This window comes from Mus caroli, chromosome 12 (genome assembly GCF_900094665.2).
Source record: "Mus caroli chromosome 12, CAROLI_EIJ_v1.1, whole genome shotgun sequence".
NCBI lineage: Eukaryota > Metazoa > Chordata > Mammalia > Rodentia > Muridae > Mus > Mus caroli.
The window spans coordinates 64,228,990-64,243,570 of NC_034581.1; the positions used below are offsets into that span (position 1 = coordinate 64,228,990).

Consider the following 14,581-nt stretch of genomic DNA (forward strand, 5'->3'; position numbering starts at 1 on the left):
ATACCTGGATTACACAATGCAGCAGATAAAAGCAACTGGCATTGTGCAGGTTTCCCAAGTCCCCACCCGTAATTCCACTTTTGCTGTAATGATGTTTACTGAGCACCTACTATTTGCCAAGTACTCGGGTGCACTGCATAGAGCAAACAACTTAAACTCCCATGGGAACCTCTGAGGCCCATAATAAAACGATCCTCCATTTACATGAGGACAAGGCACAGAGTTGAAGGAACAAGATCACACAGACCGTAATGACAGGCTGTGGAATCAACTCTGGATCGTGCAGTCCTTGGGTTTCAGTTCCGACACACTTTATTCCGAACGCACAGGGAGGAAACATGACCATACAGAGGACTTGTCCTAGTCACAGACTTCATCTTGTAACTAAGTGACAGGGCCTCAGTGGCTGGGTGGTCTGTGTGCTGCGCCACGTGGTTCTTAAGGTTTTAACAACTTCACCTGCCTTTACCTGCCTGAGCCTTTACCGTGTTCCCACTCAGAGCTGTAAAAAGGGAAAGCTCAGCTGTCCTATTACTTTCCCGTGGGATGTGGTTCACCCTAGGATTACGTGATTGTGGGAGGGTCACTGACAGCCAGCTTCAGTCTTCTGATGTGAAGTCTGCTCTTCTGCCGAGGAAGGAATGCCCATTTGGAGAACTAGTTAAAACTGATTAGAAGTTTTAAGTCCGTAGAAGCCGCATGTCAGATATAAGTCTGAAGTTCACCTTGAACTTTATTTTTAGAACTGCACTAATTAGAGCAAACTTCGACTTGTAAAGGCCTCCTCCTTGTACAGACGGGAATCTACAGCAGAAAGGCCATTTACGAAGCACAACATATGCAGCTTCGTGAGCCACGTAGGTTGAACAGAATGAAACAGAAAGCTACACCAAAGACAACTTCCTGGGAAAGCCTTCTCACTCCGCTTCTGCCGTGTTTTCTCCAGCAAGGACCTTCCTAATGGGTAGACTAGTTCTGGAAATCAAATTTAATTAAAAATTTTTAAAATCTGAGGGCTGGCTGCAATTCAAAACCGAGTCTTTTCACAGCCACCTTACTAGACGCTGTTTAAAGACAAAGATGTGCAATGCCACCTACAGGGCACGTTTGGAACTACAGTCCTACTTCTATGTCCCACACTGGGTTTTAAAAAAAAAGACAAACCCTTGCTCGATCACATTTAGCCAGAAAGAGTGAGGAGGGGGCGAAAAGAAGCACAAGAAGACGCACCGCCATTCTGTCCTGCACTTAAATATTAATGTAAGGAATCAAAACCAACCCGGTGTCACCAACTATAATCCACAGACTGTGAGAAATGGGAGAAGAGTTAGGCAACCGGAGGGAGAAGGTGGAAGAGACTCAAGTCACTGGTGAGGAGACCGGCAATTTGCCTCTGAATTGTAGAATCCCTCCCCCAGCCTTCAGTTAACAGCGCTTCTGGTTCCTAGAGTTGTTTCACGGGGTTTTAGGTTCAGCTCATTCTGGGCAGGACAGGCCACTCTAACCAGAGCACTTCTCTTCCCTTCTCTCGCCCTCCCTACTGGTATTTGGAGTCCTTCAGTACCACCACCACACCTCCTGTTTACTCCGGCTAGAATGCAGCTTGACCTTAGCACAGTGCTTGGCTTGACCACACAGGCTGGTTGAAGAAACACTCCTTACAAAGCTAGGAAGTTACAGGCTCTAGGACAGCTAGGGCTACATAGAGAAACTGTCTCTAAACACCAAAACAAAACAAAAATCCCAAAACATAAAGCCAAAACAAACACAAAACAGTTTGGGGCTGCAATCTCTCTCCAGGTGACATCCACCTACTTTATGGTAAGTGGTGCTAGGCCCCGTAGCCCACAGCAATAAACCCCGCTTGCTCAAGAGGATCCCAATTCAATTCTAGCATTTCCCAGACACACTGGCAATTACTTGAAGCTGGACAGTTGGTATATTGGTTGATGCCCGGCTAGAGGCATGACCTCACTCATCTCTTGCACCTACTATTTGATTTTGAGATATGGCCGTGTGTTCCTATGTGTCCCAGAATGGCCTTGAACTCACGGTCCTGCCTCCAACTTCCAGGTCCGTGCTGTGCAGCTCTCCCTGGACGTACACATCAATGCTGAGCCTTCCAGCCCCCAGCTCACAGATCTATTCCCAGGTTGGCAGGTCCATCTACCCTCTGCTTCAGGGCTCACAGCAGCTGTCCGGCCCCAAGCCCTGGTCTAAACCAGCCAAATCTCTCCCTGAGCAGCACAAGCCTAAGCAGAGATACTGGTTTCCCCTTCAGCGGATGAGTTACTCCTTAGGCCCTTCTTCCAGGGGGTTCCAACCTCAGGGCCTTGCTCACCAAAAGGCCTACATGTGCCCAACACTGAACTCCTCCAAAGCACGGCTTCTCCTAGGATCCTGTGTGGAAAGCAGTTGCCCTTTGGTTAAGTCCTGCAGTAGAGCTCAGTGCTGGCCTCATTCCACAACTGGGAGTTTTAAGATCCCGCTTCATTCTGTTACAAATTATGTCCCTCCCCAAGGTCAGGTTCCCAGAGGCAGTCATTGTGGAAGGACAGGTTCAGGAGTGGGTCTAGCTAGCAGGGAGGAGGGGAGGCAAGCAGGGTGTGGTCCCAGGAAACTGGTACTAAGCTGCTGTGTGGGTTAAGCCAGCTGGACTTCATATGAAAGGTAGTTTGGGAGCGTGGGAAGGGTGTGAGAATCTGAGGGGTCTAAGGTCAGTGTTCCCTCCAGTTCCATGTTATGGAGCGAACTGTGTACAAGCTACTGCACGCAACACAGCACACACTCTGCCTGGGGCAAACTGCTCCACGAGGTGCCATGCATGGACACAGTATTTTGAAAATATAACAGCAAGCAAGCTTTAAAGACTGAAGAAAGCTCCCAAGAAAGAATCGTTCCAAACTGATTCTTGTCTCCAAGTCTCTAAAATGGAGCCGCTCTTGCTTTCTGGAAAGCACTTGTTCGTTATAAATGTTCATCTCATAAGAGACGTCTTGGAAGCAGAGTCACAAGGTTTCAAAAACGATGTTTATTTCAGCACATACAACGTGCCATCTAGCACCGACTGTAAACTCCAGAATACATCTGGTTACCACTTTTTGGATCTGGTGGTGGTGTTCAAGACACTGACACGTTAGACTATGTGAGCAGATGACTATTGGAACAGCAAAAAAAAAAGTTGGACACGACACAGTAAAAACCATTTGATAAATGTACACAGAACTTCATTTAAGCATGATGGATGTCTTAGTATGAGTAGTTTAAAATCAGATTTTCCTGAACCGAATACCCAAGCAAACCTCCCGGAGCCATGTGAGCACAGAAGCCTGCAACTGGCTTTCTCTCCTCACGCCTCCTGAGACAGCGCTTGGTTCCCGTCTCCTGACTTATCTTCTTAGTGACCTGAAGCTACAGCAACCCTGGACTCGAGTTCACTCACCTACCTGTGATGGAGGGAAATACAACTCTGCCCAGTAAAGGTGTAAAATAGTATTTTCAGTTTCTTTTCAAAGAACGTGTTAAGTATTAAACATAGCACAAAGGAAAAAGAGAAACTACCGCACAGCTCTGTAAAAGTGAGACCGCCTCTGAACGCCACCTTAGACAGTATTATATAATAAGAAACACTAGCACTGGAAGCTGGATTGCATCAACTTCTCTATGGTTTGGGGTTTTTGCTCCTTTCTACCTCCTTCCTTCCTTCGAGACGGTCCTATTATGCTTGGAACCAGCTTGCCCCGTAGAGCAGGCTGGTCTGGAACTCAAGTGGGCCACCTGCCTCTGTCTCCCCTATGCTGGTATTAAAGGCGTGCACCACCATGACACCAGTCCTCAGAACATTCCTATACAATAATAGATGCCATTAGAAATTGGATCAACTGATTTTGAGCTTCTTGGAAATGTACTGAGTCAACCATGCTGCTTCAGACTTGAGGGTACTCTCAAAATTAATTTTTATTTGAGCGATTGTCAACGTTTCTTTTAAGCAGAACTTGATGCCGAACTAAGTAAACCTACGTTAGATTTCAGCCCACAGGCGGGCGGGCGGGCGGGCATTTCACATTGTGGGCAGTCCAAGGTAGTTGTCATCCATGTACCAGATCTCTAAGGACATGCTGGAGAAATCTGGGAGGCAGTCTTCCATGCGGTGTGCACATGCTCCGTTCACATCTTGACCTTACCCAGGATGTTGGGGGGCGTGGCTAAGATGGAGAAGCACTTCACGATGGCGGTTTCTATGAGGAACGGGGGAGTTTGAACATTAATTTTATAACCCAAGTAGCGCACTTCAAGAGAACCATGTGCAATGTTTAGAGATAGTTCTTAGCTGACATCTAAAGCAATCAAGAAGAAAACAGACTATGAATATTATCAAAACTAAAAGCCTTTGTGTTGGTAAAGGACTCAGAATGTCTAAGACAGCACAATCTAAAAATGGGCAAATATCTCTCTAGTGACATAAGATACTGAATATCATTAAGAAAAAAACCTGCAATGAAATCCTATACCTCATCTGCTCCAACAACTACCAGGAGAAGGTCAGATAGCAACAAATGTTGGTGAGCACTCGGCAGTGAGGGAGCCAGCCAGCGCACACCCGCGGGTGGGAAGGTAAAGACAAAACAGGAGCTTTGGAAAGCATTGGTGACTTCACCATACCTACGAAGTCTCTGCACACACACGTGTTCGCAGCAGGATTATTACTCACAGATAAGAAGCAAACGAGAGAAATGTTACCAGCGGATGAACGAATGTGTGGATTAGCTAGCAGAACTGTGCTCAGGGATGTGACTCAGACTCAGAGAGGAGTATAAGGTGAGGATGTGACATGGAGGGATCCGGATGCAAAAGTATACAGGACAAGAGTCGACTTGTAAAGCACGCACAGAATGAACGGTGCGGACTGAAAGCCGGCAGCATTTCCTGTCTGGTGATGAAAACACTTACAATACAGCTGAGTAGATTAAAAACCCGAGAAAGAATTATATCAATTTAAAAAAGGAAATAGGTCTTTGTAAAAACAAAACAACCGTTTATATTCAGAAACATAGAAGATATTTATGCCTCAAAAAGTTCTTTGAAAACTGTACAGCAGCTTTAGCAAACACTGCATCTCCTAAGGCACAAATGTATTTTCTTTGCCTTTTCAGCACATTCCACACCAGTCTGAATAACCCTCTTACCCTTTCTTCCTTAGACTGAGTTTTAACCCCCATTCCTGGTCCCTAAAACTGTGTTGCTGGCTATAGAATCCTCATCACTAGAAAGCAGAGTGAGCCGGGTGTTCCCTGTTCATTGCATTCAATCAGACCAAAATCATCAGAAAGAAGTGGAACACACTAGATTTTAGTGTCATTAGTGAAACCAATGTCTCTGCCTTACGGACCTCACATCCACAATCGAGCATACAAGATTCCCCCTTCTACAGGCTTGAACCGCAGGTACAATAAAGGTGAGCCACTAAAAAAACATTAAGGTGGGAAGACGACCAGACGGGAGCACACATCAAGGTCTATTCCACTGGGGTGCTTTTCTTCTCCAGGTCAGACCGCCCGCCCATTTTCCCTTTAAAGGGAAAATGAGAATGACCAAAGTTTCAAGGTTGCAACTAGCCTTTTAAAAGGTTAGAAGAGGAAGCTACAAAAATCTTTTGAAGTACTGTTCAAGAGGCAGTGTGACAAGCATTGGGAACATTGAGATTACACACACACACACACACACACACACACACACACACACACACACACACACGAAGTCTTAAAGTAACTCCTCAGGGACATTCTCAGTACTCGGCCATTTGACTTATAACTGAAAAGGACTTTAAGGGGCCTGCCTACCAGGCTGGGGACTTATCTCCATGGCAGACAGCTTGCCTATCATGTATAAGGCCAAAGGTTCATTTCCCAGCATGGCAGAAACAAAGCCAGCCTTACAGAATTTTTGATACAGTGTCCCCACGAAGTGTACATTTCCCAGCCTGGCCTCCAACTGCATAGCCTTCCGCTTCCTGAGTTCTGAGACTGTGACCAAGAACCCAAGGCAACACGTGAACGATGGAAACACTGCGTGTCAGTCAGCACAGCTCTTCACACTGTGTGGAGGTGACGAACCTGACCACAGCTCAGCGCACAGACAAGAGCCAGCTGACAAAAATCAGATATGAAGAACTGTGAAAGCACATACTGTTTTTTTCTTTCTGATGTATACAATATGAATGTCTTCACTTCGGTATTCTTCATCATGTTTGTCCAAAGGGATTTCTTCAAAGTCAAAGTCTAGCTGCAGGAGCTATAAATTTAAAGGACATTTGTGGTAAGTTCAGACCGGCCGGTAAGGGTAACTCGGAAGCCTTCTCAAGTCTGGAGTGCTCTGTATCTTCACGTTGGAGCAGTTATTTAGATGAAACCGCGTGAGCTGAGACCCTGATATACATGCATTGTACATGTTTTAACTAAATATGAATTACTTGGATTTTTAAAATCATAATTTCAAAAGTTGAGTAACATTTTCCCATATTAATGAAAAAAAACATGGAATATATTATTATTTATTTAATAATTTAATAATTAAGCATATTTATATATTATAACATAATATCTGAATATTAGCACATATTATCTGAAGGAGTCACATAGCTGTTTTTGTCATTAGACAAAAGTAGTGCTTCCAGCAGACAGAATTTCAGGACTACAGATGCAGCTTCAAAACGAGCCAGTTTTTAGTAGGTTGCATTTGTGCCCATAAAAGGGTATGGGTGCCACTTGAGGGGAGAATTAAGAACATATAAAAGACAGGCAAGACAGGCACTCCTTTCCAACTTTAAAAACAAACAACAAGGGGGCTGGAGAGATGGCTCAGCGGTTACGAGCACCGACTGCTCTTCCAGAGGTTCTGAGTTCAATTCCCAGCAACCACATGGTGGCTCACAACCATCTGTAATGGTGTGTCTGAAGAGAGCACTGGTGTACTCATATACATAAAAATTTTTGAAATCTTTAAAAGAAACAAACACAAACAACAACAAAGCTCAGGAAACCGCAACTTATGTAAAATAAAAATATATAGGAAAAAACACCACTTCCACATTTCTATCATGTAAGCTTTAAATACCCCGCTGAGAAACTCCCAAAGTGTCTCGTGTTTAACAGCGTTGACACTGTCTCAGAAGACAGGCTTGTCATCACTAGCCCCTGGCACCTCGCAGTACAACAGTAAGGACTGTGAGAACAGCCAGCAAACTTGGCCTGGCAAGGTCAGAGACAGTGGGCTCTGTGCGGGAGGGCTGTGGAGACTTCTCCCTGGGTTCTAATCAAGAGAGTGTTGCCCCCACATCCAGCTCCCCCAGAGGGTAACTGCCACCAAGACAGACCTCACACGATACTCACCTCAAAATACTTCCTCTCAATTTCTGGATTTTTCCCCATTGTGCGTTGTTCGTAACAACATATAATACAAGTTTCAGATCCACTGAGATCTTTTAATGTTTTCAGCAGTGGTTCCAAGGACTATTAAAAAAAAAATACCATTTTCAGTTTATTATGTCAAGAGTTTCCAGTTATAGGAAGGCGGTCAGGAGGTGAAGAAGTCCTGCCTTTGAGTCAAACCATTCTAAACCAACAAAACAAAGCAAGGTTCTCAAACTAGACTGGTAAACAACCCCTGACTACCAATAATTATACTGATTTCTATTTAAATTGTACCATCACATCCTGATAGACTTAAGTCTTACAAGTCTAATTTCACTTCATCTAAGTTAACGTGGTATTTAAACAATCAACTATTTATTCTACCAAAGCAAGCCTGACCCTAATGGTTTAAATTTAATTTTTGTTATTTTAATTATATGCAATGTATTTGTCTTTGTTTAAGTATGTGCTAGTGCCTGCAGGGCCAGAAGAATTGATCTTCCTGGAGCTAGAGTTACAGGTGGCTGTGAGCTGCCTGATATGGGTACTGGGAATTGAACTTGGATCCTCTGGAAGAACTGTGTGTGCTCTTAACTGCTGACCCTTTTGAACATCAGTTGGCTCAAGGCATCAACTTTAAACTAAGCACTGTCCAATACTGCATAAAGAAAACCATTCCACAAGTCTAATAAAATCTTGTCACTGAGAGTAACTAATTTTGGAGAGTCTCACTCTGTGGTGTGCTGGCCTAGCATTTACGGCAATTGTGAATGCTAGGATTTTAGGAGTGAGCCAACTTGCATTTTAATTAATTTTCAAAGTCACGGTTAGCAGTCAATGGGAAAAGAAAAAAAAAAGAAAAACAAATGAACAAACAGACAAACAAACAGAAGGTATCTTAGTTTTCCAGAATATATATATATATATGCAAGTCGGAAAATCCTTTTAAATTTTCCCAAAAAGTCTCCAGTAGAATGCACGGAAGTTTTCTCAACCACCTCGCACAGACAGGCCTGTATGCTTATCCTGAATTGTGGGAATGTGTTGCTTTTGATAGTTTAACTTCTCTTTACTGCCTCATCATCTATAGAACAAATATCCCACACCTGGAGGTGTTAAACCACGGAGAACGGTGGGCTTCCGGACACACCGGTTCGACCACTACTCACCTCCTCATAGTATATACAGTCTGCCATCAGTATGTAGTCTGGCGACATCAAGTCTTCTATGTCTTCACCCCTTAAAAATGTCAAACGTATGTCTTTAACTGATGCTCTGACGATTTAAAGTGTTCATTTTAGAAACGAGAAGCAGAAGGCTCCCCTCATATTAAGCATGCGCTGTGCAAAATGCAATTTAAAGCCCATGTAAGCGGTTATCTTAAAACAAGCTGAAAGGCCATACAAACCATTTCAGTACCTTGGCTTGAACAGAACCAGTCACAAGATGCTTGTTCATATCAATATTCATTTTCAGCAAGTCCTGCAGCTCTTCAAGATCAGTGACTATAACATCTGCCCTAAAAAAACAACCTCGTTGAGGTACAGGCGCATGGCCGCACGCCGGTGACCTGATGCTGGACGACCAGCGCCTTCCCGCCAGCTCTTACCCGAGAGTCGCAGCCATGAGCCCCACGGCCCCCGTGCCGGAGCCCAGCTCCAGCACCGAGCGCCGACTCAGCGCGTGGGCCCCGTCGCCAGAAAACCCCGGCGTCTCCAGGTATTTGGAAAGGACGATGGCGGCGTCCCACACAACGCAACCCACGCCCCCGGAGCCGTACTGCTGCAGCCGAAGCACTGTCCCATCCCGCTTCTCCAGAACCCGCACAAAGCTCCACAGCGGGTCCTCCACCTCCGGCTCCACGGCGGCCGCCATCCCTGCCCCGGCCCGCCGCAGGCTGCGGCACGCCGTAACGTCACGCCCAGGCAGCACCCGTACCTCCCAGCGGCAGGGCGGCTGCCCAAGGCGCATGCGTGACTCTCAAAGCGCGGAAGTCGGCAGGAAGCTGCAGAACCTACCCAGGAGTAGCCCAGCTGCTGCTACTATGATTGGCTCTTTAAGAAGCAAAGCGACAGTGCTTATACATAGCTGGAGAATGGCTCACACAGAGCTGCCGGCGATAGATCTAGGCAGCTACCCAGGTTCTATCTAAAAATGGTAATATTTAAGAAGTTTTCCTACTGTGCTTCCTTTTCATATGAATGCATAAAAGTGGTGGCTGGGAACGTGCTACTTGCTTTTAATGGTAAAGAAAAGTTAATCCTTTTACATCCCACGGGGCCAAGAGATGGCCAGCAAGACCAAGGACTCGAGTTCCAGGACACACATAGTAGAAGGAGAGATCTGCAGGTTGGCCTGTTATATTGGATTTCTAGTATGCACAACACACACACACACACACACACACACACTCACACACACGTAATAAATAGATGATAGCTATTCGTTCTTCTAGTTTTTTTTCAGCTTTGTTGCTTTTTGTTTGTTTGTTTTCAGGATGGCCTCCTGTATCCCAAGTAGGTTCAAACTCTTCATACTCTTTATGAAGTCGAGTCGCCTTTAAGTCCAGATGCTTCAGCCTAACCTCCCAAGTGCTGCGATTACAGGTGCTCACCACTATACCCAGCTTCTCCTTGCTCTTTGTGATGAAAAACAATATTGCAAATCTTTTACAAATTAAGACTGAGGTGATTTATTAATCTTGTTAAGAACTCTGATACAAAGCACAGTAAAAGGCCACAGACCAGTAGATAAACAACGTGGCTTTTGGCTACTTTACAATGGCTGCTACTGCACTATCAGCATAACATACATACCTTGATCACTTTGAATGATAGTATCCAAATGGCAAAGCTTTATCCTGTCTGATTAAAAAATTTAATAAAGCTTTTTAAAGTATTTTCTGTTTAAATATTACTAATCTGGAAAAACTTTTCAAAAGTTTCAGTTAACACGAGATTAAAGACAGTTAATAGGTTTGACAATGGCAGTTGGTTCTTATGCCATAAGACACTTTTGTTCCAGACTTACAAAGTAGTAACATAGCAGATTGTATTATAGGCCTCAAGTCACTTACATTTATATAGGTTATTAGCATTATCTTTAAATATATACAATATAAATAAACTGTACATATATGGCATATTAATTTTGTCTTCCCAAATAATAGGCAAATCATTAGCTAAACAATGATTAGCTAAACATCATACACTGCAAAACAAAAGGCACATCTTAATGAACACATGCCCTTCTTCTATAATCAGGTAATGTACAACTGTTTATAATTTTAACAAAATAATAAACACAGTGCATTCTATTATTTCATTCTATTTTCTGTTTTTTGTCTTCAGCAGCAAATACTGACATTTAAGACATGGTCTCAAAGAGTTTAAGAACAGCGGGTATTATTCATAAGTGTCCTAGATGTAAAAACCAAACAAAATTAGAAGCTAGAAGACGGTCAGAGGGTTAAAAACCAGTAACACCACCCCATATCTTCTGCATCTGTGTAAGTTCATCGCCCTAAAAAGGAATCTATCACTCAGGCGTGAGAACGCCCTCGCCCTCGAGCAAGCGCTAGCCCCTCTCAGTGCAGTCAGAACTCCTCCTGCGCCGCCGCCATCGGTTAGCAGAGTCTGCAGTGCGGTACAGAGTCTTTACACTGGCCTTAGTTAGGGCAGCACTGGGGAGCTGATGAAGCAATGCTACTGCTCACCTGGGGGCTATGGTGAAGGGCTTTTGCATTTTAATATTTTAAATTCTTTCCTTCCTTCCTTTTCTCTTTTGTTTGTATTTTGACTTTTGAGACAAGGTTTTTCTGTGTAGCCCTGGCTGTCCTGAACTTGCTCTGTAGACCAGGCTGCTCTCAATCCCTGAAGCCCATCTGCCTCTGCAGCCAGAGTGCTGGGATTACAGGTGTGTGCCACTGCCATCCAACAAGTTTACTAATTCTTAAGAGCTTATTTAATCAGTAGCATTTCTGTAAAAAGTACTAAAATACTATGTCTTTTTGAATAAATTAAAAACCTTTACAAATACTATTCCAGTGTCAATGACTACATATGGCCAAGGTCATTGAGGAGTTTCTGCATTTTCAAGCAGAGGCAGTCTATACAGTGGAGGGTGGGAAAGCTCCCGTTTGTAAGTCTTTGGTGGCAGCTTTGGTAAGAGAGGGCTTGAATTCTGCCTTGGTGGAACAGGAGGAGCTGGAAGATGAGCAAGGCTGCTGTGACTGGAGCTGAGCAAGTGACAGCTGCGTGGAATCCGTGGAGAGGGCGTAGTGGGAGGAGTGCTTGGTGAGTTAGGACACGTGCTAACGTCTCTTAGCCAGTCTGGGTCTCTGTGAGGATGGCCCAGTGGAGGTGGCTGAAGATTAAATGGACAGTTTATAAAGTGTTCCGGAGGCCGAAGAGGAACTGGTGGAGGGGTATCAGGAAGAGGGTCTCTTGGAGGAGGTGGAGGTGGACTGGGCACAGGCCCATCAAATGTACCCATGAGGACAGGAACTCTCGGCTTTACCTTTGGAGGAGGGGGCTGTCTTGGTGGAATAGCAGGAGGGTCATCATCAGACTTCAGAGCTCCCTAAACAGAACAGAAAGGGATAGGCATAGTCTCTTGGGAAATGTACAAGACAAATGAAAAAGACTGAAAACTCTTCTGTGAAAAGTTCAATCTGGAGGCTCAAATTAAATTAATGGGGTTTATTTATCAGGTTTCTAACTAAATTGCTTCCAGTCAAATTCTAGGCTCAGTTTAAGATTTGGATATTTAAGATGTTATCCCTGAAACCTTAATATATAGAGCTTCATATTGTCTTGCTTTGTTTCCAACATTCCAGAAATTTATAAAACTTAATGCAACAGGTCAGTGAAAACAACACAGTTTTATAGATATGAAAGGACATGTTATTGACAGCATTTAATACCTAAGTTCTATTCACTGAGCATCTGCTTCTGGTTTTCCCATGGTGCTTAGAGCAGTGGATCTCAAGTGTGATCCAGGGAGCAGCATCGTCAGTACCAGCAGAGAATGAATGGCGTAGCATGGCCAGGCCCGGCTGCGGGTGACAGCCTGAGGCTGCTCAACAGCCCACCTTTTTTTTTTTTTTTAAATATGGACCACTTCATGAATTTGCATGCATCCTTGCGCAGGGGCCATGCTAATCTTCTCTGTGTTGGTCCAATTTTAGTATGTGTGCTGTGGAAGCAAGCACAGCAGCCCGCTTTTTAAGAAGTCCCTGGTGATTTTTACATTTGAGAAGCACTGGTCTAAAGTTTTCAGGTTCTTTCAATAGAAATTCCACCCTCCTTCCCCAATCTGCATAAGAAAGACAATGTACTTCTGATGATTGGAAATTTTCTACTTCTAAAAAAAGTTTTTAAAAATTTATTAAACAATTACTTAAAGCATTTTTCAAACACAGCAATATAAATTTTAAAGATTCGTAGAATGTGACTAAACAATGACTGACACACTCTAAAACTACTCTAAAACACGAGTACAATTCTGAAGAGTCACAACTTTGCCCAGGCCCGGATGGATGGCTACCTTGGAACTGGGAGCATCATGGTCAAACTTTTTCCGAGGGGGAAGCGGAGGAGGAATTCGTGGCTCTTCACTCAGTTTGTGTAAACTTCCACATGAGCTGAAGAAAGTCTCTGGGGGAGGAAAAGACTCGCTTAGCATGCACAGTGCAGTTACAGGACAAAACTTTAATACAACTCGTGAGGACTTCTGCTACCAAAACTGTCAAATGTGTTCTTTCTCTCTCTTGGTTCTTCTGTCCTCTCCACAAATTCTAAGCTTTAGGGGACACTGTGTGCATGTGTCTGTAACCCTAGCATCTACCAGGACAACTGGCACATGGCAGTTATAATATTTAAATGAAGGCACATTATTAAGATTAATAATGAAATTCTGCTTTGGCCCTGGAGGGGCAGGCCTGTAATCACTGGTACTGAGGCAGCAGAATCATGAAGTTCAAGGAAAGCCTGGGCAACTCAGTGACTTTGTCTCAAAAAAAAGTATATATGTATCAAAAAAAAAAAAAAAAAAGAGTTGAGGCTACACCTCACAGTGGGACGCCTGCCTAGCATGTGCGAGGCCCCCTAGGTTTGATGATCTGCACAGAAACCAACTCTCCCCTAAACGTCTTTTAAAAACTAAACCAAAATAAAATAAAACTGAAAATGTGTGTCTACATGTGCACTCATGTGTGCATTTGTATGGTGGTGTATTAGCCTCCAGAGGAACACCATTCTGAGCAGAAACTATTTCTAATACAAAATAAGTCTAGTTGCTATACATAAGTAAGGAATCCAAAATTAACATCTGTAATATAAATCTTACTGAGGGAGTGCACTATATTTTAACCAACCATGGTAAGCAGAAGTGCCCATCTGATGGATTCCTTAGAAAATTAAAGTATCACAGCTATAAATAATGAATAAATACCAATATAGCAGTGCCAAAGCATTGGACAGTTCACTGGCAGCAAGTCCAGTCTAATCAGTGAGCTCCAAGCCAGCCTCAAAAAGCAGGGTGAGTAGCCCTAAAGAATGACACCTGCGGTGGACCTCTGACCGCTACGTGCATGTATACACATGGACCCACACAAACATACATAATTTGGGCACATGATAAATATGTAGTACAATTGTCCCTTGGTATCTAACCACTAATTATGTGATATTACATAAATGTAAGCATCCACCAATGCTTTAGTCTTTTAAATAAAACGGCTAAGTGTGTATAAATCCTATAACTTTAACTGTCAATAGACTTACCTTACTCATCACAATGTAGCCCTTATATAAATTATTGTGTAGGGAATGATGCCAAATAGCAAAAAGACTCTGCATGTTCAAGTACAGGTGTAGCCCCTGTTGGTCTAAGCATGTTTGCAGTCTGTGGCTGGTTGACTACAGACACTAAGAACTGACTCTGTATCCTTTCTCAGGAGAAACTAGAAGTCAGGCAACCGAGATGGATTTGCTCCACATCCCAGGCCAGGAAATGTGCTAGGTGTTCTCCAGTTACCTCACTTGATCCCTAGTAAGTCTGAAGATGGGGAGTAGTTTGTTCAAGTTCAGACAAGATCAAAAATATATGATTTTTTGATTTTTTTTTGGTTTTTTGTTTCGTTTTATTTTTTTTTCCGAGACAGGGTTTCT

The 14,581-nt window shown here is 43.6% G+C and overlaps 2 protein-coding genes and 1 non-coding gene across 4 annotated transcripts in view; all 3 read right to left on the minus strand.

Annotated features, from left to right (window-relative positions):
* Positions 1 to 3,011: 3,011 nt before the first annotated feature.
* Vcpkmt (valosin containing protein lysine methyltransferase) lies at positions 3,012 to 9,415 on the minus strand. The gene is made up of 6 exons (XM_021179310.2): positions 9,019 to 9,415; positions 8,818 to 8,928; positions 8,579 to 8,648; positions 7,389 to 7,508; positions 6,187 to 6,291; positions 3,012 to 4,238 (listed from the first exon to the last, which is right to left on the minus strand). Exons 1-6 carry the CDS (start codon positions 9,378 to 9,380, stop codon positions 4,224 to 4,226), a joined length of 783 nt encoding a protein of 260 aa, XP_021034969.1. The 5' UTR covers positions 9,381 to 9,415; the 3' UTR covers positions 3,012 to 4,223.
* A 661-nt stretch (positions 9,416 to 10,076) lies between these two features.
* Positions 10,077 to 14,581, minus strand: part of Sos2 (SOS Ras/Rho guanine nucleotide exchange factor 2) — a 96,343-nt gene continuing 91,838 nt past the window's right edge. For both annotated transcript variants that reach the window (XM_029484537.1, XM_021179153.2), the window contains exons 22-23: positions 12,957 to 13,066; positions 10,077 to 11,990 (exon numbers count right to left, since the gene is read on the minus strand). In XM_029484537.1, coding sequence (XP_029340397.1) covers positions 11,481 to 11,990; positions 12,957 to 13,066 — 620 coding nt within the window. In that variant the 3' untranslated portion in view covers positions 10,077 to 11,480. The remainder of the gene's footprint in view (positions 11,991 to 12,956; positions 13,067 to 14,581) is intronic.
* LOC115032913 lies at positions 12,516 to 12,621 on the minus strand. The gene has a single exon (XR_003838559.1). It is a non-coding gene; the product is annotated as a U6 spliceosomal RNA (small nuclear RNA).

Coding starts and splice junctions, on each gene's coding strand:
- Vcpkmt (XM_021179310.2), bottom strand. CDS start 9,380: ATGCGCCTTGGGCAGCCGCCCTGCCGCTGGGAGGTACGGGTGCTGCCT. Junction 8,929..9,018: donor CTCATGGCTGCGACTCTCGG/GTAAGAGCTGGC, acceptor TTGTTTTTTTAG/GGCAGATGTTATAGTCACTG. Junction 7,509..8,578: donor ACTGTATATACTATGAGGAG/GTGAGTAGTGGT, acceptor TTTTTTTAATAG/TCCTTGGAACCACTGCTGAA.